The sequence below is a fragment of the Propithecus coquereli genome, unplaced genomic scaffold (assembly GCF_000956105.1).
Source record: "Propithecus coquereli isolate 6110/MARCELLA unplaced genomic scaffold, Pcoq_1.0 Scaffold19, whole genome shotgun sequence".
Classification (NCBI taxonomy): domain Eukaryota; kingdom Metazoa; phylum Chordata; class Mammalia; order Primates; family Indriidae; genus Propithecus; species Propithecus coquereli.
The window spans coordinates 11,025,614-11,049,173 of NW_012143856.1; the positions used below are offsets into that span (position 1 = coordinate 11,025,614).

The 23,560-nt window shown below is 37.1% G+C and overlaps 2 protein-coding genes across 2 annotated transcripts in view; both read right to left on the bottom strand.

Annotated features, from left to right (window-relative positions):
* CPA3 (carboxypeptidase A3 (mast cell)) overlaps positions 1 to 9,604 on the bottom strand; it is a 23,174-nt gene extending 13,570 nt beyond the window's left edge. The window contains 3 exon segments of the mRNA XM_012642884.1: positions 6,361 to 6,485; positions 9,365 to 9,440; positions 9,537 to 9,604. Of these exon segments, the coding sequence (XP_012498338.1) occupies positions 6,361 to 6,485; positions 9,365 to 9,440; positions 9,537 to 9,604 (269 nt within the window).
* A 5,685-nt stretch (positions 9,605 to 15,289) lies between these two features.
* The window catches only part of CPB1 (carboxypeptidase B1 (tissue)), a 39,832-nt gene continuing 31,561 nt past the window's right edge, over positions 15,290 to 23,560 (bottom strand). The window contains exons 10-11 of the mRNA XM_012642885.1: positions 17,736 to 17,820; positions 15,290 to 15,662 (exon numbers count right to left, since the gene is read on the bottom strand). Coding sequence (XP_012498339.1) covers positions 15,475 to 15,662; positions 17,736 to 17,820 — 273 coding nt within the window. The 3' untranslated portion in view covers positions 15,290 to 15,474. The remainder of the gene's footprint in view (positions 15,663 to 17,735; positions 17,821 to 23,560) is intronic.

Here is a 23,560-nt window from a genome sequence, read left to right on the forward strand (position 1 = left end):
AATTTTTTCCCCACTGCATTTTTGAGTTGGTTATTATAGTATTGATATATTAAAAAAACTAATAGCTTTAGTTTCACTTATCAGCCACTTTATTGCTTAAAAAACTATTTTTTTTAATTCTAAGAATTTTTAGTTACATCCTTAGGGCTTTTTGTGTAGTTATTTCTTCTGCAAATAACTATACTTTCCACTTTTTTCCAATAATTATTTCTGTTTTCCTTACTTTTTTGCATTGGCTAAACGCTTTGAACAATGGTAAATAATAGCAGTGAAAGAAATCACTCTCTTTTTTTTTTTCTGCTTTTAACAGGAAAACCTGTCTTTCACCATTAAGTCTGATGTTGAGTGCCACTTTGAGGTTGATATGGCAGTATCTATTTATATGATCAAATTATTGTCCATTGATGTGTGGTTGCATTAAAGTCTATTATTAGATTCCTTAATATGTTAAATACCATTTTATAGCTGTAAAAGATTTACAAGCACCCTCCCCTTGTTCCTCTTATTTTAGATACAGTTCTGAAAAGCTTATTTAAACTAGAAGGAATGCATTGGTTATACGGGAAATGACTTACACTGATATCAGTAGATAATGGCTGACAGAAAAAAAAAAAAGTAAGGAAAGCAAAACTACCTAGACAGAAGGACTTAGCAAACATGGGTCAGTGGTCTCTTGACGTAGGTCTAAATGGTAGAACGTACTTTGGTAGCCCTTGAAAATGTCATTCTCTCATAGCTCAGTATGAAAATTTACATTTATAATGATAATCCTTCACCTAAAGGTAAACTATATTCAATTTACTTCATTTTGCAGAGCTGAAAACTAGCTCATAATGCAAACGTTTCAATAAAAATATTTAAAAGAAAGGATTATGTAAAGTTGTACTCATCTGAACAATTTTGTTTAGATTATGTTATTTCCCATTAACTCCATATAAATAAAAGCATTATCTTACGGTTGGTAATGAAATGTACATGCATTTTTCTTCTGTTAGCAGTGAATCCTGCATGTAGGAAACTGCTGTCTAGTTTTTAATGTTCATTCTAGTCATTTAGGACAGTATCGTGCATTCTTTCCACCACCACAGATCCTATCAAATAAGGAAGCAGTGACCTGTGGTCAGACATTCTTGGGTCCAACCCCAGTCTGGCTGCTTAATACTTAATGTGATCATGGGCAGTTCAGTTATTTCTCTGAGCCTCAATTTTCTAACTTTTACGATGGGACCAAATATGCCACTCAGAATTGTGTTGAGGATGAAATGAAGTAAAATCTGAGAAGTGTTTGTCACGCTTTAGGCACCCAGTGAACTTCAGAATAATAGTGAAGTTGAGTCACAAAATTGAAACCATGTTCCAGACTTGACACATTTTTAAACCAGGCTTTGACGGTATGTAGTTGTTTGATTCTTTGATTGCTTCAATTTCTTACGATAATGGGCTGTGACACTGCAGAGCTCCACTCTATTTGTTGGTTTCTCCTTGCAGACTGACTGACTGATCTAAGTTCTGATGCGGAACACACACGCTGTATACTCCTAATTAGAGTTTATTTAGCACATGGGACCAAGCACTGCTCATGAATATTGATTCCCATTAACGGCGCTGACAAGCACATCATTATGCACATTACATCTATCTCACTGTGTGCTTTGCTTTTGACTTATGACGAATCTGGAATTTCGGAGAAAATAAATTTGTAATAGCAATTTTGGAATCAGGTGGAGCATGTGGCACTAAAACTCATAGGAAGCCTGAGAAGGTTTGAAATTATATTTTGGTTGGTCACTACAGACATGATTAATTGCTTTAAGCTCTAAAGAGGGCATATGGCTTTTGCTCCACCTGCATTAATAGAAGTAGAGGAACCAGGCAAAAGAGAAATTTTATGGTCCCAAAGGTTGATTTGTAACATAAGGCAGTATTAAATAGTCACAAGAAGCTTGTATCTAATAATATTTTTAGACTTTTACACATATCAATCTAGCTCTAGTGATAACAGTAGCAAAAAAAAAAATCATGTGAGCTGAAATACAATCTTTCTATAAATGCAGCTGCATGAGGACATCAGAATCATGCCAGATTGTTGCTGATAGGGACTAGAAATTAAGCCTAAAGCTAGAAATTAAGAACCAGGGCCAGATGTTATTTTCATGAGTCCTTCCACTAACCAGCAGCCAAGCGTAAGCAGATGAAACCAAATTACTTTCTCTCAAATATTATTTTAGTGCTCCAAAATTTGCTTAATTTGTTAAAAAAAAATCCCTAAATGTAGGTAAAAGAGTAAATAATTATCACTGGGGATTTAATAACACAAATGGTTAATGTTTATTGAGCCTTTCTTATGTGCCAGGCTCTCTGCTCAGCACTGTATTTACATTTTATCCCGTCAACATGATTCATTGGGTACCATTATCACTCCCTGTTTTTATGGAGGTTAGGCTGATTTCCAAAATTGATACAACTAGTAAAATACAGGAGTTGGGATTTCAATCTACAGGGGTCTGACTTCAGTACCTAGCTGTTAATGATTGTGCAACCATGGCTTCGCCACAAGAGTGAAATCCTTGGATAGTGTTATCAGACCAGTACTCTGCTTCGTCTTCAGAGGCTTCTGTAATGTTTGCCCAATTCAGGGTGCCATATAGATTGGTCTGGATTCTCCTGATGCCCCATTATACCAGGATAGGGGCTATTCAAAAAGTATGGTTTCAGGTTTCCAGGAGATCCAATTTGTCCCCGTTCACTCCCTAACTGGGCTACCATGCATCAAACGCTGTACTTATTAACATGGATTTCCCAACATTTGAGGTATACTACTGTTGGATGATAAACTTTAAGGCACTAATTTACTCACGAGGAAGGAAACGAAGCATTTGGTGATAGCCTCTAGTTATCCCCTGTTGCACTGGGTGTGTGTGTGATGTACGTGTGTGTGTGATGTACGTGTGTGTGCATACCCATGTTAGCACATGTATAACTGGCCTTTCCTTTATTTGCATTAGTAGAAGTAAAGGACCAGGCAAAAAACAATTTTTTTTTATGGTCCCAGTCAATCTTCATGAAACCCCTATGAAATAGGTTCCATTCTTATCCCCATTTTATATACACGGTAAATGAAAGGAAGAGATGTTAAATAAATTGTCAATGTTAAATATCTAACGCATGTTATTACTATATATGCACTTAAGTGTTGATCAGTTAATATTAATTTGATGATGAGTACATGTGGTGCTTGTTTGTTCATTCTTGGGATATTTCACTTAGTAGAATGGGTTCCAGCTCTATCCACTGGGTGAGGTGTGCACCATCTAGCGGATGGACATCCTTGAAGCTCTGACTCGGGTGGGGCAAGGGCAATATATGTAACCTAAATGCTTGTACCCCCATGATATACTGAAATAAAAAAAAATTAAAAATAAATAAATAAATAAAAATAGCTAATGCATTATTTGAATGGCACTGGACCCAGACAGCCTTGCTTCAGAACCCATCTTCTTACCTTCCACGCTCCTCTGTTTTTCACCATGACCAACTTTACACTTAGACATTTGTAGCAGGCCTAATATACATGTTATACTCTTAGGCAAGAATATGTAAAAATGTGGAGCAGAAAGAAAAATGAATAGAGTGACATATTAGAATGATTTCTTTGATTGAAACACTTATTTGACAGGATTGCGTATATACTTGGAATATAAATTGTGTCTGATCATTGCTATGTAATTACACATTTATATGAAGTGTTGATTATCACTGTGTCGGTTTGGCATATATTTCTTTCTTTGGCATATATTTCAAAAGAAATATTCCCACATAATCTTATGTGGATCTTAATAAGATTTTACTTAATTATACCATTTGAGTTTTATTATTATATTAATAGTTATTTTCTGAATTACCTTTTGTTAACAATTCTTAATTTTCTAACTTTAGCATTTGAAGAAAAGACAATGTTAAAGATTGTCTATCTAAAATGTGAAAAATATTAAAAACACTAGGATTTTTAACTGCTAAATCCAAATATGGTATCTGTCCCTGAGGCTCAGTCCAATGGATGTGCTTTCCTTTTGACATTTGTTCACCAGTCTCAGGTTTGTTAGTATATACATATTATTTGTTTTTTTTGGACTTGGCCTTATGTGATTTTGTAAAAGTGTAAAAAAAAAGAGGGGGGAGCAAGCATGTCACTCTAAAATAAAATTTGGCTTAGTAATTTATTAATAATTTTCTGAAAATTGAAAAAAATCACAACACAGATGTTTTAAACTAAATAGTGGTTTATATGCACTGTCTAATGAAGGATGTCTAAGTAAATCATTGTGTCAAACCAGCCTCTTAATATGTTTAATTCAGCCTGGTGCCTGGGTCCAACCAGATGTTTCTGTTCTTAGAACCCTCTTCTGTTGCTGACTGACATGAAGTAACACATATAATTAATATGCAAATAAAATTATCTATATAATTAGTACTTGGAGACAAGATTTTAAATAGTTCTTGTCTGCTCAGATCACTTTACATATTTATATTTCTGAGGAAGGTAACTATCTAATTATACAGCTTTCCTACAACTGTGGCTGATTTGGGCCAATTTCTCGAAATCATGTCTTAATTAGATAAAACTAATTTTTATAGGTAGTTTACACTTCAATTCTTGATGTAGATAGCAAGACACCATCTTGGCATGAGACAAAGTGAAAACACGCTATTTGTGAGGATCTGGATTTAGATCTCTAGCTGGGTTGGAACCATTTCAAGCTAGGAGAGGACTAGAGGACTAAAGAGGAGAAAGGGCTGATGGGAGTTATTTGATAAAATGAAAGGACGTCGGCCACATGCCTAGGTGTCTTACCGTGATTCACTCTACTATTCATGCTCATGCCAAGCAACTAGCTTTTTGTCTACACGATAAGGTTATTAAAGAAAATATAACACCTAATTTTTTACCCTGCTGTTCAAGCCAAATTATACAAAATTTGGCCAGAGCACTACTTTTTATTTTAGCTTTGCCTGGATAATTTGTAAGAATTAGTTGATCATAGGAATCAAGATCAGGTCCATGTTAAGGAAGTGAAGTGGAGAGTATCGTAAGTGAGGTGTACATTCGAGAAGACTGGCTGCAAAATGAATCAAGAGACAAAGTAACCAGGGATTATTTAGGGTGGAGGGATGATTTCTTTTAGTTGAAAGAATCAAAATGTCGTCTGAACCCTAGTGTAAGCAGATAGTCCATAATGTATAAATTTCTGAGATCTTGTAGTTACATTTATGAAGTATCTATTTTAATTTTAATGGTGCAATTTATAAAAACATGAAAAATACATATCGATATATTAATTAAGAAGTGATAAATGCTGGTATAAATTAATTTTTAATTGTGTTCCTCAACTTATTAACTTCTACGTTTGTATCACAACCCTTTTGAAACAATAGCAAAAAAAAAAAACAGTGATCAATAATCATCAAAAATAATAGCCTGCTACTTTTTTAAATCATGAGCAAGAATTTTTGCTTGTCTTATATAATTGCTTAATTTCAATAGAGTTTATATTCATTTGAGATATTGTAGCAATGTCATAAATACAATCAAGTCATGACAAATAGCAGTAAATCCTGCTCTGCAATATAACATTACTGACATCAGTAAGATCTTTATCTCAGCCAGAAGAAGCCCTTTTGAGTTAAAGCATTAAGTCAGGTAGTGGAGTCATGAAATAGCAAGCTCAAAAGGAAAGAACTAGTGTTTAGCAGTATTTTGACAGTGAAGTTCTCAGTAAAGGGGAATCCTAGGATGACAATGCCTGAAGTTAAAACTGGACCCCTCAGTACATCAAACTGCTGAATGTTTAAAAATATAAAAACACATCTTGTTTTTTAAATCACGCATTTACTTATGGTATTCATTGCTGGGCTCTGCCCCAGGGTCCAGACTGTTTGTGGCCCGTGGTTGGTGCTCAATACATTCTACTTTTCTCTTATTTCTCTGTGGGGCTAGAATGACTCTTTTTTGCATCTTTGGCTATTTGAAATTCTCCTCTCTTGATTTAAGCCATACCTGCTCACCTGGGCTCTGTGCTCAGGAAGGGCTGGTTTTGGAGATGGCAGATATAGGTAATTGTCATTCTTGCAGATTGGAGCAAATATAAGATGGAGGATGAGCTTCCAAGTTTGATCTTATCACCTCTGTAAGCAGGCTTCAATAGTCTGTCTAGAAGTAACTGTGAACTTTATCTCACAGATCAAGCTTCAGTTTTTCAGAGGTCCAATTAAAAATAGCTTCATTGTAACACTTTCCTCTCAATTTCAAGGTTCCAAAAACTTTGAGTATCTAATACATTTGAATATTTGCAGAGGACTTACTTATAGTGCATTTTATTTTAATCCAAGGCAGACTGGATGGATTGGGATTCCTTCTCACTAACTCGGAAATCCACCGTCACGTTAGCAGCTACGTAGTGAATGGCATCTGGATACCAGAAGTCAAACTGCAGAAATGAATTTGATGTTAGTCACAGTTGTTTATTTGCTCACCCAACACATACTTATTAAGAAATAACCATGTGTTATACATCAGACAAGGAATTTGGGGCTCAGTGTGACTAAGGTATGGACTCTTTTTAAAATAAGCTTATGAGATTTTTGCAAATACATTTAAGGGCTGTCGAATATTAGAGAGTGGAAAAGAAAACATTTGGTACTGATCACGTTTTTAGGACATCTTATCTATCAATGCCAAAAGGATTGGTTAATTTGTTTGCTTCAACAATTTGGGGGATGAATTGATTTAGCCACAACATCTGCCTTTAATTAAGAATTTAGATTAAATATCACTTTTTCTGCCCAGTCAGGCCTCAAAACCCAATGTCCCTGTAAACTCTGGAATTCCTGGAAGGTCTGTATCCAACAGAATGCATAATCTCCCAGCCCTGTCACTTTTCTAGCAATATGTCCTTAGGCAAGTTACTATGATTCTTTGAGTTTCAATCCTCTCTCCTGCAAAATGGGGCTAATGAGAGTCCAATGGGAGTGTTGTGAGGATTGTGAAATAGGTATGAGGTCTGGGACATGCAAGCACTTAACAAGTGCTGATTTCCTTCTGTTTCTTTACCCCTCACTAAGAATTTCAAAAATTTGGTGTATGAGCTCAGAAGTATAGCATTCAGGCTAAAATAACTTTGAGAAGATTCCAGTTCTTGTGATTCTTCAAAATCATACTTAATTGTGAAACCAAATGTCCCCAGCCTGGGAAATGTGAAGGAAATGCTCAATTTCCACCCATCACACCAAGCTTATAGGTCTGTCTAAGTCTGCCTGGCTATTTCTTAGTTGACTTTCCCTCTGCCTTTAGGTCAATTAATTATGTGACAATATGAGGTTTCTAAGAACCAACAAATATGTTTGTTTATTTTGATCAAAGAGCTACAGCATGAGTTGGACATATGAAAAATGTAGTGTGATTTAAAGATAAATTAGGCAGGGCCATCTTATCACAATAGAAAGTTCTTTGTTTTAGCATGGTAACGTGGAGCAAAAGCTTAGAGCTCAGTGAAATTTCATTTATTAAGCATCAGGCACAGAGCTGCCACAGCTGTAGAGGCTAATAAGAGACTTACGGGAGGCAAGGGGTTTAGTGTAGGAGACAGAGCCATGCATGCGTGTTTCCAGCATGGTAACCAATGCCAGGGGAAGGAACAGTGTGTTCCAGGAACACAGGAAACAACCCAAACTGGGTCATCAGAGTTGATGGGTAGAGGAGATTTCCTGTAGGAGACACTGCCTGAGTTGGATTTTGAAGAATAAGTAAGACTTAGCTGGGTAAAGAAGGAGAGGAACACATTCCTTGTGAGAAAAGGTGTGTGGGGCCAAGGTGGGTGAGTCTTTGGTGTTTATGGAGTTTGAAGAGTGAGAAAGAGGGCACAGGAGCAGGAGATTGGAGAGGCAGGCAGTTTGGCAGATCATGAAGTATAATGAATGCCATACCAATACCAATAGAAAATGCTTCTATGGGACTTATGATCAGCTCTGCTTCTGAGTGCTACCCAAAACTTAGTCTTTTTAGCAACCTTCAAAATAGTTATGATTATTAGCCCCACTTTACAGAGGAGGAAATTGAGAGCCAGAGAGGTTGAATAACTTGTTTAAGGCCACAGATCTAGGGTAGAGCTGAGATTTGAGCCTAAGCATTTGGCTCTAAAGAAGATACTCTTTCCGTGTTAGGCTGCCTCTCAGTAATGACCTTCAGATGGAGTAATGCAATTATCAGATTTTTTTCAGAGTTACAGATTTTATTCAAGTGGAAACTAGAAAATTACTAAAAATTTGACACTAATATAGTGGAAGGCACAAGGGTGAGTATGAAACAATGTGGAAACAAACAAAATAAATTAGGATATATAGAGAGCACATTATGTAAAGATAGTGGAGACAGGAGACACTTTGAGAGAGCAATCAGTGTGCAATGAAGACTCGGCTTTTTGGGAGGCAAGATTAAAAGCCTAAGCATTACTTACAGGACTATCAAAATTGTCCTGGTAATAGAGTGGACATGAACTTGGCAGTGGCAATGGAATGGAGGGTGAAGTATGGGTTTGAGAAATGTTTGGGAATTAGATAAGTAGAACTTTTGATTGATTTGATGTGGAGATAAGAGTGTGTGTGTGACTAGAATAAATCCTAGATTCGGGTCTGGGTTTAAATCTGATGTGTAATCTTGGTGAGTTAATTTATTGTCTTTGGAATTCAATTCTTCTATATTACACAGGTTTTATTAGGACCCTGACATTACAAATGTGTGGGAGAATTTGAAGTAGCATGTGTAAGGTGGCTGGCACTATGTGCCTCGTGTATAGGAGCAGCTGAGTACATGATACAATGATTATTTTAGCCTGATGGATTTTAAAGGACTGATCTAACTTCAAGAATCTTCTTTTAAAATGTACCTGCTCTTGGAAAGGGTCACCTCTTGATATCAGCCAGTACCTTCAGGTTATCAGTTAGTACTTTAACAGAAATTACGCGACCAGAGAAGAGCGGTGGGAGTGGGGAGAATGCAGCCGGCAAGGCACGGGAGGCTCTCATAAAGGTATGGAGAACATCTCCTGACTACACAATTTTACCTAGAAAAAACTGTTGTTCGCAAAGCTTTTGGGAGAAAAAACAGAAGTAGTAGTCTGGGATAACAAAACAAAACAAAAAAGGTGAAGTATTGGCCATTGGATGAATGTCCAAGTAGCTCCCGTTATTTCCCCTTCTATTTAATTGTCTTTAGTTGCCCCTGTAGGCATTAAAGATAAAATTTGAAAAAGTATCTCATAGAAAACAGAAAACGGAAAGAAAATATAAAATATACCTCTAAATGCTTTACCTCATTGGTTTTGGCTAAGTCCTTTATGATGTTTGCTTGTTTTTCATCCTGGGGCTTCACACGGATCACCTTCTCCCTTTAAGGAGGCAAGAGATAAAAAACATTAAATGTAAAGAAACATTCCTTAGTCCTCTTCCTACACGGAGACCAGAACACAGGATGTGAGATTTACCTGTCAAAACGGACAGGAGCAATCGCAAGGGTTGTAGCGATCAAACCCACAGGAAGGATGAACCTCATGGTTATTCTTTGCCTGCCTTGAGCCCCTCTGCCTGTTTTATGCCTCTGCCCTTATCTTGAAGAGCAGCTGATTTCCTCTTAGGGTTCTGTCTCATAACTGTTTCCCTCTCAAACTCTCTGTATTTTTTCAGCTGGGAAGAGGAAAAAACACTAACACTGAATGCCCATGCTACTCATCTACCTTTTATAGTAGAGGATACCCATTTTACAGGTACAAGATGGGATGCAGATTACTTTAGCAAATAACTTGCCCAAGGTAACAGAGGCCAATATATTCACAGAGAGAGAATTTAAACCCAGTTCTGTTCATTTTAAAATACTATTGTACCACTCTGTTTGAATTGAATGATGGAAGGAATCAGTTTTAAAATTTGCACTTGGAGACTGAGATGAATTTGAGTATCTGGCCATAGAACCTTGGTGAGTACTTTTTAATGATATAAAATATGTTTTTGAAGCTGGATTACAAATTATTAAATTAAAATAATTTAAATTACAAAATACTATAAATATACTAAAAATACTCTAAGTACCATGGAAGACATTGAGGTGTTCACCACCTAGATTTTACAATATTAATACTTTTGCTATATTTTCTCTGTACTTCTGTTTGTAAAAAAGTAAATACTTAAGGGCTATAGTGCCCGCATCTCAACTCCTTTGCCCTTCCCTTCTCTCTGTCCTCAGAAGTAAACCCTATTCCTAATATAACTTGAGGACTCCTTGAAGGCAAGAAAATATCAATGTTGCAATGTTTATTCATTGGACACTGTCTTTGGAGTCTGGATGCTCTGTGTGCCAAACAAATGCTTTTTGAAAGTTGAATTAATGAAAGCCATCTATATAGACCATTTTAAACAGACTCTAGGGGATCTTTAGCCTTGAACACTATTCAGTTAATTATGGATTATTTGGGGGAATAATAGCTTTACCTAGAACCGTAGGTAGCTTAAAAGAGTGACTGAATTTATCTGATCAGATAAATTATTAGAATTTCTTTTTAAAAACTACCTCTTCACATTGGCAAATGTATGGATGATTGTATATAAAACTTCTCAGTTATGGTTGTATATTTTTATCATCAAAATAATACTGTTTGGGAAATGTCACTGTTACATATACAGTAGCAATAACTCCATTCTTCTCAATCTGATAGATGTGTGGTATAACTTAAGACCTTCTTTTATTCCTGAAAGTAGATTCCCTGCCCCAACCTTGAAGTAAGGAAGAGGAGGCTTTTACAAATACTTTCATGTTCTTGACATTGGGCAAACTCATAAGAATTAGAAACTCCCAAAGCAAATGTTTGCTGTATTGCTTTTGACTAAAGGTGCTTTTGACTAAAGGTGCTTTTGACTAGGGCACAGTGGAAAAGCAAAAGCTTGATATTGGGTTTAGACAGATGTAATTTTCAAGTAGCTCCCAAATACTAGCTACGTCATCTTGAGCAGGCTTCCTAGTCATTCTGGGCCTTGGTTTCCTCCTTTGTAAAACAGAATGCTGATGTGACTCTAACAAATGGCTGTGAGGGCCAATGAGATAGCATATGTAAGAGCTTGGTACATGGTAGGTGCTAAAAAACATGCCCATGCCCTCTAGGCAGTTGATAAAATTGTCAGGTTCTGTAAACAGAGACTTATAGTTAGCCACTGCCAGGCTGCAGAGCTGACGAGTATCATCATGATATGTCATGTGATAGATTAAAGTGGTGGCTGCAAGCTTTAAGGATGAAACAGCTCTCTGTCTTTGTTTTAATGTGAACTACTTCAATAATTCTTTTTTTATGCTATAGCTTTGCTCTTTTTGAGTTAGTTTTCTGATTCTAAAAGTCATAGATGCCTATTAAAAATAATTTTGCAAAATATAGGAAAGTTTAAAGAAGAAACAGAAATCCCTCTTAATTCTAGCATTCTGATATATTTTCTTGAAGTCTTTTCTGTGTGACTGGTTTTAAAACTACGTAGAGAAGGCTTCTACGTCTGTTTGTCAGGTGAAGGAGGAAGGACACTTCATTTTATTTAAGGATCTAGGTGAATGCTTTGGGGATCCTGGTATCTCTCAAGATAAGACTGATGATCAATAAAAATGCATCTTTGGCCTCTTAATATCTATTGCATATTGACAATTCCCTGTTTCTGGAATAGGAATAAAAGTGTGATACATTTAGACTTACCCTCCTCTCCAATATATGTAGCCTCTGAAGAAAAGTGCAATAGATGGATTTCAAGAATGTTCTTGAGCTTTTTCTCAAAACAGGTGCTATCTCTTGGCAGGCATAATTTAGTGTAACCTTATATTACTACATCAAGATTTATAAAAGGTCTTGGCATATGTGTAGAAAAGGATGAATAGTTGTTGGACACCCTATCATTTTAGGATTGACTGTGTAAGACTATGTGATGTTTCATAGGTTAAATTAATTTCTTTAAAAAGTAATTAAAAGTTGAATGCTTCATATAGCAATAATTGTCCATCTTTCTGGAGTTTTGTATTCCTAGGATTTTTGTAGTAATGTGTGTCTAGCCATGTTTTAAAATATAACTTTATGTTTTTAACTATGCCTTTCTACATATATTTTTAAACATTATTACTATAAAAGAAATATCCTAGAAAATGGAAGTGAAAGGTCTCTTGTGATTTAATAGAATCTTTCAAATAGGTCTCCATCTTCAAATCCAGTCCAACAAACTTCTGTAATTCATTTACATACCTCATAAAGGGTACGTTGAAAAAATTTGTTGCTTTTTAGTTGCAGTTGTTGGATTCTTAACATTGAAACAAAACTACACTTCAAATGCTGCAGATAAATTTGCCTTCATTAGTTGCAGCAAAGGTGGCATTTCTGGAAAAATATGTATGTATGTGATTCAGGCAGTGTTAGACCTGGTAGGAGGGAGTGACTACCTGCTCCAACGAGATGACCTAAGAGGCTTATTAAACCCTATTTGTCCTACAAATGAACTTTGTTAATTGTTCTTGGTTCTTCCTTCTAGAAATTCTCTCTTTGACCAATTCATATGGGTCAGCTTGCAAAAGCAGATAAACACACGGCATATGATTCTAGGTGTGTAGGAATTCCATAATCCAGACAGGAAAACCATCTTGTTATTTTCTAGCTATGCCATTTGAGAAAGAAAGATTCATGGGGCCACTTCTGTGCTGTTGGTTAATTGTTGCTTTGGGGAGATGGAGAACTTGGAGCTGAAGGAAGGGTGCAGAACCTGTCCTTCAAGGGCTCTCAAGGCGGGAGAAGGTTAAAGGAGGGAAGAGAAGAGGTGCCCTCACAGCCTGGAGCTCTTGCATAGGTTAGGCTGAGTGGGGGATTCACAGCAGTCTCTGGTCACCTGGGCAGGAGAGCACCAGACACTATTGCATTGGGAAGGACTAAAGCAGACTTCTCTTTCTGTTTTTCTTGGTTTAGCTCAGGCAAGTGGAACTCCTAGCCAGCTAGCTATTAACTTTCAGTAGAAAGGAGTTACATCAAAAATGTCTCAGGTGCAAGACATCTCAGATACAGGGGGTTTCAAATGGGAATATTTGTGTATTTGATTTCCTATTTCTTATTCTGCTCCTTAAAAAGTCCTTGGAATTAAAAAAAAAAAAGCCTGCATGCATTCCTAACTAAAGCATTCAATTTAGGGACTTTGGAGGGTTGGCTCTTTATGGTTTACCACATGACTTTTGAACTTTGGGCCACAGCATCCCTTAGTTAGGGGTTGATGTTACCCACCAGAGGCAGGGTAAGGGAGTATCCTGTGGGGTAGGAATTGGATGATACGTCTCCAGCAAGATAACTTCACTCGGTAGTCACTATGGTTGAGTTAGTCCTCTGATTCTCAACTTGGATATAACTTAAATAGAGTGAGGGAAAGAATTTAGCTAAATTACATCTATTTTTTTATTACCATACTGAAGAATTCATGGTAATTTGATTTTTGCACTTAAGGGTCTCTCTTTCTCTCTATTTAGATGATGTATCACTAAATTATTTTGAAGATGATTACTTGACAAATCGTAGCATCCTTACTGCTACCATCTAGTGGACAAATAATGCAATTAATTATTCGTTGGCTTGACAACTTCCAAGCAAACCTTGTGACTTCAAAGGATTCTTTTTACAAATAGAACATTGTTATAGATATCTTAACATATTATGCTCAATATGGAATCTAATTTTCCTTGAATCCACATAAAAATAATCAGTTAATAATAATTTTCTATGACTTTAAAATAAGAGATGCCTCCAGGTTATAACCTAAATACATATCATTGTATTTTAAAATTTGAACTTGGCATAATACTTCCCAGCATTAGCATGTTCAGTTCTAATCCTGGAAAACATCAAGTCATGTATGATGTACAAGTCATGGAGTGATTTTTGCCACTTTCATTGGCCCAACTGGTCCAGCCAGGGTCCCTGACATCCTCATGCCCTGTGGTCCCCAACCCTCAGGCCGCTGACAAGCGAGTGAAGTTTCGTCTGTATTTATAGCCACTCCCCATTGCTCGCATCATCGCCTGAGCTCCACCTCCTGTCAGATCAGCGGTAGCATTAGATTCTCATAGGAGCACGAACCCTACTGTAAACTGTGCATGGGAGGGATCTAGGTTGCCCGCTCCTTATGGGAATCTAATGCCTGATGATCTGAGGTAGAGCTGAGGCAGTGATGCTAGTGCTGGGGAGCGGCTGTAAATACAGATTATCATTAGCGGAGAGGTTTGACTGCACAATAAATGTAATGTACTTGAATCATCCTGAAACCATCCGCCTCTCAACCTGGTCTGTGGAAAAATTGTCTTCCCTGAAACTGGTCCCTGGTGCCTAAGAGGTTGGGGACCACTGCTCATATCTCACCTTCAATCTTCTTTCCACACTCTAGCTGAGTTGGTGTTTAAAAAACACTCCGATCATGTCATTTACAACTTAGTATCTTTGATGGCTTCTTAGACCGATGCCCCAAGTCCTTAACATGACCTCTAAGCTCTGCCTGATGTGGTTCCCTACTCCTCCCCAGCCCCTACACATGCTCCTCCTCTCTCAACTCTCTAAGTTCACCCTCACTGGCTTTCTTACACCTTCTGAGTGGTCACAGGCCTGGAAGGGTGCTGCTCCCTTTGTCTAGCTAATTGTGACTCATTTCTCAGGTTACAGCAGTTCCTGAGAGAGCCTTCCCCCCACATCAGGTAGGTAGGCTTTCTATATGTTCTTTTTGTATAGTCTGACCAGCACTTATTTGCTTAATGTAAATTAAATCTCTAATTATCAAATTATTAACCAGTGAGTTAATTATTTGTTTAATGTCTATCTTCCTGACTGACCTGTCCAACCAACTGAGGGCAGGAGTGTTATTTTTCTTTTTCATTGATCTTTATTCGATTGCTTAGCAAAGTGCATGGCACATAGTAGAGAGCTCATGAAATAAGTTCAATGAGCTGAGATGAAAGCTAGATCGAGATGGTGTCTTTTCATCTATACCAGGTTTTATAGTCCTAAATTTCCCTTTATATTTCTTCCTATTCACAAGCCTCCCATTATAACCTGTGCATCTCTGCACCCTGCCAATGTTGGCCAACACCCCAAGGACTATAACTCCTGTGTGGCCAACCACATCATCATCTGTGCATGACTTACTTAGTCATTTATACACACTGCTTTTTCTCGAAAGAGGTAGACAATTTGTCAAGTTTTCCAAGTATAATGATTCACTTTTATTATGATCAATATGAAGAGATTCACTTAGTTTGATAGACCCAGAAGCTTAAAAGAAAGAATGGGATCTGTAAAACATCCAGGCAAACAAAAATAAGAATTCAAGATAGAAAAGAAATGAAAAGTGAGTATTTTGCAATAAGGCTCTCAGCTTTCTCAACTAGTACAGATGTTCCAGGACATAGTTGGCAAGGTACTTGATCGCCAGCAGTGTCTCCTCGGAGGTTGCCTGGATCTGGGATTCAGGGAGGAGAAAGCCGTATCTGCCTGTGTCTCGGAGCTCGAAGGTGAAGGAATATTTGATTCCTTGGTCATAAGCCCAGTCGTCAGAGCCCCCAGCAGCAAGATCTGAAGTGTGCAAACAGCAAGGGAAGAAAAATCTTTAAATCTAGAAAGGAGCTTTAAAAAATCACCAGTTTCCTTTTATAATTACAAATGCTTCACTGTGTGAAATATTATGAGTAGGCCAATTTTCTAGTAAACTGGATCATAAAGGATATGGGAGCAGTTTTAAAAACCTAGTCCTATCTTACCACTAACCTACTTTGTGGGAGTTATATGTTTAATACTTCAGAAAGTATGTAATTTGTAATATAAAATTCTCTGCATGCTTGTATGCCACGGTAAACTACACTCAATAGTATGAAAGAATGTATATCTTCCAGGAAAATAAGGAAAGGTCATGATGAATGGTGAGAGAAGACCATAAACCCTATTGAAACTACACAGAATGGGCCAGGACTGGTGGCTCACCAGTGTAGTTCTAGCACTTTGGGAGGCTGAGGCAAGAGGATCTCTTGAAGCCAGGAGTTCGAGACCAGCCTGGGCAACATAGCGAGACCCCATCTCTACAAAATATAAAAAAGTTAGCTGGGCGTGGTGCCTCCCACCTGTAGTCCAGCTACTCAGAAGGCTGAGGAGGGAGGATTGCTTGAGCCCAGGAGTTTGAGGCTGCAGTGAGCTGTGTTGCATGCCACTGCACTGCAGCCCTGGCAACAGAGTGAAGTGCTATCTCAATAAAAAAAAAAAAAAGAAAAAGAAAAAAACTATGCTGGATGATGAAATTGAAGAATAAGCTTGAGAGTAGGACTGTGCCTTTATTTATGTATCTTCAGGCCTGGCATAGATTAAGCATTCATTCAATTATTAATTAATTCAATAACAATTATGTTATCACTAACAAATGAATCAATCATTTGTTTATTCATTCATTCATCTATTTATTCCATCAACAATTGTACAGCCCTCACTGAACAGCAGGCCATGGGCTCAAATCTGGAAATGCCAGGACAAAGGAGAGACATTGCCACTGTGCTCCAAGGGCTTACAGTATAATGGAATAAGAAACCTAATTGAACTAGTCTGAATAAAACATATAGGGAGTTTACAATATATAAACAGGTGAGTTATTTCCCCTAGAAACCACTTAAGAAGACAGTATACCCCACCTGATTCAGAGAAGTTTAAAAAATGATGAGAATACAGAAAACTGTATTCTACATAAATCTTTAAAAAAATCCAATTACTCAGGATTGGAGCCTCCCCAACTGCACTGGAGGCCCCTTGACGACAAGACTGAGCCTTTATGTGTGTGTGTGTGTGTGTGTGTGTGTATTTCTGTTCCTTTCAGACCTCAGACAGAAAGCAATCATTTGAAGGCAAAGGAAAACATAAGTAGAAATTGAAAATGGGTCCTGTAGAGTGTGCCTTCCAGGGAAGTCTAAACTGCAGCATCCACAGCTCTAGTCCCTACCTCACTCCTGCTAAGTGTCTCTTGCTGCTTGCTGGAACACGCCAAGTGGCTGGTCAGAGGGACTGCCGTCTACCCCTAGAAGGTGGCTTGTGCCTCAAGTAGCCCTCATACGTGCTGTCTGCTTAGCCGGGAAAACACTTCCTCTTATGCTTTCCTCCAGTAATTATTCTTCCAGGTAAAGCTTCTGCATCGTCACCTTGGGAAGTTATTCCTGATATTGGGGGTGGTTAATTGGTCTTTGGGTGTATTCTTTCCTAGTGCTTCCTAATATCATGGAACTTAGCAAACCTGTATCACAATAGACTATTTACTTTTCCTTCTTCCCTACGGTAGGTTCTTTGAAGACTGCTCTGATCTCCCTCCTTCCCTTTTCCCTTCCTTGTTTCTTTTCTTTTCTCTATTCTTCCTTTCTTTTTCTCTTAGCACTTAGTGAGAACCTGGCACATACTAGATGTTTAATAGATGCTTGCTAAGAGCAAATATTTGCATGGGTTGAAAAGGATATTTTCCTCCTTGTTTTGAACAGAAAACTGATTACATGTTTCATAAAAATTCACTGTGAGGCAAAAGCTACATGCTCTAAATGATCAGAAAAGAAGGGCTCTGGGAACCATTTGTTGCTTTTTAGGCACCGGGTTTCTCTGCACAGTTCTGAAGCCAAGACTCACAGATTATTTCAGCTCCTGGGCCATACGTATACTTGGTGCCATACAGAGAGGCAAGTTTTTCCACAGCAGCTTTAGCCACGGCATTCTGCAAGAGAACCAGTAATAGGTAAGTAAATAAATAAAAGCACACACTGCCAAACAAAAAGACTCCCTGTACATAATTTTTAAGACATTGAAAATGTTTATGTCACAATCGGGTTAGTATTTTATACTCGTTCATCACCCATTCCAGTTTTTCCAGCAAACTTAGTCATGGGAGCCAAGTGATTCTTGTCAACGGATGTCTTCCCTGATGCCTTCCTCAAGCACTCACTCTGAGCTTCTATCTGTTTTGTCTCTGGAGCATGTTAAGAGGAAAGCAGGAAGCAAGGAGGTCTTTATGGCTGTGCAAAGAAGTTGTCTACCTCTTTGCAGGCAAATAAACAAACACACACACACCAAACCAAACCAAACCAAACAAAAAAATCACTTGGCAATGTGGCAGGTTATAAAGCCAAGATTAAGTCATGATAGGATTATGTGAGTTAGGGCGGGAGCATTAGAAACCATACATATAAATGATTGGATAGTCCATACAACATTCAGTGCCAGCATAGATAGAAATGCTTAGGAACTGGCAGTTCCAAGGATGCAGAACATTTGAATTCCAGAAGAAAGAAAGTAGTTAAGCATTAACTTACGCGTATTCTTTTTTTCTTAGAAGCAGCATCACCTTCTCATAAGAACCATTGCCCTCTAGCCCCTTGCACCCAAGTCCTAGAGGAGAAGGGCTCTTTGTGCCCAGAAACTCTGCCTGGTAGAACTCCACTGACATACTGACAATTTAAATGAAACACTTGAAAAGCAAGTCCTGACTTGGCTGTCTGGGGAATACAGATTTGAAAAATGAATTGTTTACTGCAGTAGAATTAGACATAATTCATTCTGGTTATGAAACTAGTTATATTTCATGCTTTGGCATTATAATTACTTCTTCTACATATGCCTGGAAAACTGTGAGGTTGGTGACGAAATCAGAATAACCTGATTTTTACAATGTAGGAACTTCCCTTAGTTTTTATTCTAGTATTAAAATCAGTTTAGTAGAGTCTTATGTCAAATTGATGAGGGTATGGCCGAAAGCCTTCGAGGATTCCAGCTCCGAAAGTGTTAATGCTTCATCAACCAAGTAGTAAATTAAAAAAATTTAAAAAGAATTATAAAATTTAAATTATGACTTTCTATTCTGGTCCACTAAAATGATGCAATCAATTTCCTGGAACTAACTTATTATTCTCAGAGTTTTGGGGTTCTTTTCCCTATTTTCAAACTGGCAAACTAGGCATACTTTCTCTCACTGCATGGATTCTTTACTGTTGTAATCTAAATATATATCTCCCATTACTTAATCTTATTGTAATCAAGACACTAGACTTAGATCTTCTTTTAACTCTTTTGTATAGGTCCTATTGCCCATTGAAATCATAACAATCTACAAACATTGCATAGTATTCAGAATAGATTTAAAACCATCTTCTGAAGATGTGAAACATGGTGAGTTAATAGTTCTTTTCACAGGTAAACAGTACGTTTTCTACTATTCTACAATTTCTTTTACCTCCTATCCTAAAGAATTCTTATTCCTTCTCTGGCTGCCTTCTTCAGGCTTCTTTTTTTTTTCTTTAAGCCTTGAATTATTATTTTTAATTAGTAGAAATACGATTCTTCAGGATTAGTTCCAAACATGAAAAGTTATGAAGATTTGAGAAGATTTAATAGTTCTTGTCATTATCTATTGAACTCATGTGTGTCCTCATGATTGCCCATCAAGTCTCTCAACATATTTACTGGTATAATATAAATTCAATTTTCAGACAAAACCAAAGAGGGCTACTTGTGATCTGTTATCTCTTTTGACTTATCATCTCATCAATTTAGTCATGAATACCATTAGGCCCACACGAAAATATTCAGTTTACCCTTCCTCAAACCACACTCTGGGCATGTGAAATGACACTCAAATGCTTTCTAAGCCTTCATAGGCATCTTTTGGAAACAATTGCTCTGTGTTTGATGCTGAAGCAATATCTAAGATTGATGCTAGCTTAAAAAGGCTCTCATTATTTTACTGTGACTGAGCTGGAACTCAAGAGCCAGATATTAAAAACAGTTGATCTCATGGAGATAGAGTGTAGAATGATGGTTACCAGAGGCTGGAAAGGGTTATGGGGAGGGGGGATAAATTGAGGGTGCTAATGGGTGCAAAAATATAGTTTTATTATGGGCACATAATAGTTGTATATCTTTATAGGACATGTATGATGTTTTGATACAGGCATACAATGTGGATTAGTCAAATCAGCGTAATTGGGGTATCCATCACCTCAGGCATTCACCATTTCTTTGTGTTAGGAACATTCCAAGGCTACTCTTTTAGTTATTTTAAATTATACCGAACTTATTGTTGATTAAAGGTCACTTTGTTGTGCTATCAAATATTGCTAATTTTATCTAACTATCTAAATATATTTTTGCACCCATTAACCATACCCATTTTATTTCCCGCTTCCTGCTATCCTTGCTAGACTCTGGTAACCATCATCCTATACTCTTGTCTCCATGAGATCAACTGTTTTTAATATTTAGCCCCCACATATGAGTGAGAACATGCAAGATTTGTCTTTCTGTACTTGGCTTATTTCACTGAACATAATGTTCTCCAGTTTCATCCATATTGTTGGCAATGACAGGATTTCATTCTTTTTTGTGGCCATATAATATTCCATTGTGTATATGTACCACAATTTCTTTATCCATTAATCCATTGATGGACACTAAGGTTGATTCCAAATCTTGGCTATTGTGAATAGCGCTGCAGTAAACATGGGAGTGCAGATATCTTTTTGATATACTTATTTCTCTTCCTTGGGATACATACTCTGCAGTGGGATTGCTGGGTCATATGGTAGTTCTATTTTCAGTTTTTTGAGGAAGCTCCATACTATTCTCCATAGTGGTTGCACTAACTGACATTCCCATCAACTATGTGAAAGGGTTCTCCTTTCTCCACATCCTTAACAGCATTAATTATTGTCTGTGTTTTTGATAAAAGCCATTTTAACTGGGGTTAGATGATGTCTCATTGTAGTTTCATTTGCATTTATCTGATGACTAATGATGTTGAGCATTTTTTCATATACTTGTTACCCATTTGTATGTTTTCTTTTGAGAAATGTCTATTCAGATCCTTTGCCCATTTTTAATAAAATTATTTGATTTTTTTCCTGTTGAATTGTTGGAGCTCCTTATATTAATATATCCTAGTTATTAGTCTCTTTTCAGATGGGTAGTTTGCAAATATTTTCTCCCATTCTGTGTATTATCTCTTCCCTTTGTTGATTATTTCCTTTGCTGTGCAGATGCTTTTTAACTTGATGTGCTCCTACTTGTCCAATTTTGCTTTGGTTACTTGTGCTTTGGGGGGATTAATCAAGAAATCATTGCCCAGACCAATGTCCTGAAGTGTTTCCTCAATTTTTTCTTTTAGTAGTTTCATAGTTTCAGGTCTTATATTTAAGTCTTTAATCCATTTTGATTTGATTTTTGTATATGGTGAGAGATACAGATCTAGTTTCATTCTTCTGCCTGTGGATATCCAGTTTTCCCGGCACCATTTATTGAAGAGACTGTCCTTTCCCCACTGTATGCTCTGAGCATCTTTGTCAAAGATAAGTTCACTATAGATGTGTGGTTTTACTTCTGGGTTCTTTAGTCTGTTCCACTGGTCTATGTGTCTGTTTTTATGCCAATATCATCCTGTTTTGGTTATTACAGCTATGTAGTATAATTTGAAGTCAGGTAATGTAATTTTGTTCTTTTGCTTTATTTTTGTTCTTTTTGCTCAGGATGGCTTTGACTATTCTATTGTGGTTCCATGTAAATTTTAGGATTATTTTTCTATTTCTGGGAAAAATGTAATTGTTATTTTGATGGGTATTGCACTGAATCTGTAGATTGCTTTGGGTAGTATGGACATTTTAACAGTATTGATTCTTGCAATCCATGAGCATGGAATATCTTCCCATTTTTTTGGTGTCCTCTTCAATTTTTCATCAATGTTTTATAGTTTTCATTATAAAGATCTTTCACATCTTTGGTTAAGTTTATTCCTAGATATTTTGTTGTATTTGCAGCTATTGTAAATGGGATTACTTTCTTGGTTTCTTTTTCATATTGTTTACTGTTGGCATATAGAAACACTACTGATTTTGATATATTGATTTTGTATCTTACAACTTTACTGAATTTGTTTATCAGTTTTAATCTTTTCTTGTGTGTGAAGTCTTTAGCTTTCTCTAGATATAAGATCATATCATTTGCAAACAAGGATAATTTGACTTTTTTCTTTCCAATTTTGATGCGCTTTATTTCTTTCTCCTGTCTCATTGCTCTAGCTATTAATAGAACTTACCATACTATGTTGAATAACAGCAGTGAGAGTGGGCCTCTTTGTCTTATTTCAGATCTTAGAGGAAAGCTTTCAGTTTTTCCCATTCAGCATGATACTCACTGTGGGTTTTTCATGTATGTATTTTATCACGTTGAGGTAAATTCCTTCTATAAGCAGTTTTTTGAGAATATTGATATCTTTCTCTAGGTTTGGAAAGTTCTCTGTTATTATTTCTTTGAATAAATTTCTATCCTAATCACTTTCTCTACCTCCTCTCTAAGGCCAGTAACTCTTAGATTTGCCGTTTTGAAGCTATTTTCTAGATCCTGTTGGTGTTCTTTTTAAAATTCTTTATTCTTGAGCTGGGTGTGGTGGCTCACACCTGTAATTCTAGCACTCTGGGAGGCTGAGGTGGGAGGATCATTTGAAATCAGGAGTTTGAGACCAGCCTGAGCAAGAGAGAAACCCCATTTATACTAAAGAAAATAGAAAGAAATTAGCTAGACAACTAAAAATATACATAGAAAAAATTAGCTGGGCATGGTGGTGCATGCCTATAGTCATAGCTACTTGGGAGGCTGAGACAGAGGATTGCTTGAGCCCAGGAGTTCGAGGTTGCTGTGAGCTAGACTGACACCACAGCACTCTACTCAGGGCAACAGAGTGAGACTCTATCTCAAAATAAATAAATAAGTAAATAATAATAAAAACAATAAATTCTTTATTCTTTTTTTCTTTTTTCTCTTCCAACTGTGTATTTTCAAATGGCCCGTCTTCGAGCTCACTAACTCTTTTTCTGCTTGGTTAATTTTGCTGTTGATATACTCTGATGCATTTCTCAGTTTGTCAATTGATTTCTTAAGCTCCAGAATTTCTGCTTTTTTTTTTTTTTTTTTCAGTACTTCAATCTCTTTGTCAAATTTCTCTGATAGGCTTCTGAATTTCTTCTCTGTGTTGTCCTGAAGTTCACTGAGCTTCTTCAGGACAGCTATTTTGAATTCTTTGTCTGAAAGTTTACATACCTCCATTGCTCCAGGATTGGTTGCTGGTACCTTATTTAATTCATTTGGTGAGGTCATGTTTTCCTGGGTGTTCTTGCTGCTTGTGGCTGTTTATTGATGTCTGGGCATTGAAGAATTAGGTATTTATTTTAATCTTCACAATCTGGGCTTGTTTGAACCTGTTCTTCTTAAGAAGGCTTTCCAGCTATTGAAAAGGAATTGAATGTTGTGATCTAAGTCTTTGGTCAATGCAGCTGTTTCAGCCCTGGGGGTCCCCCGAACTGGTAATGCCCAGTAATGCTGTTTCTTGTAGACTCCTGGTGGTCCTGCCTTCGTGGACTTGGGTTACCACGCAAAGTCTTTCACTCTCTGTGCTGGGCTGCTGGAATTGGAGG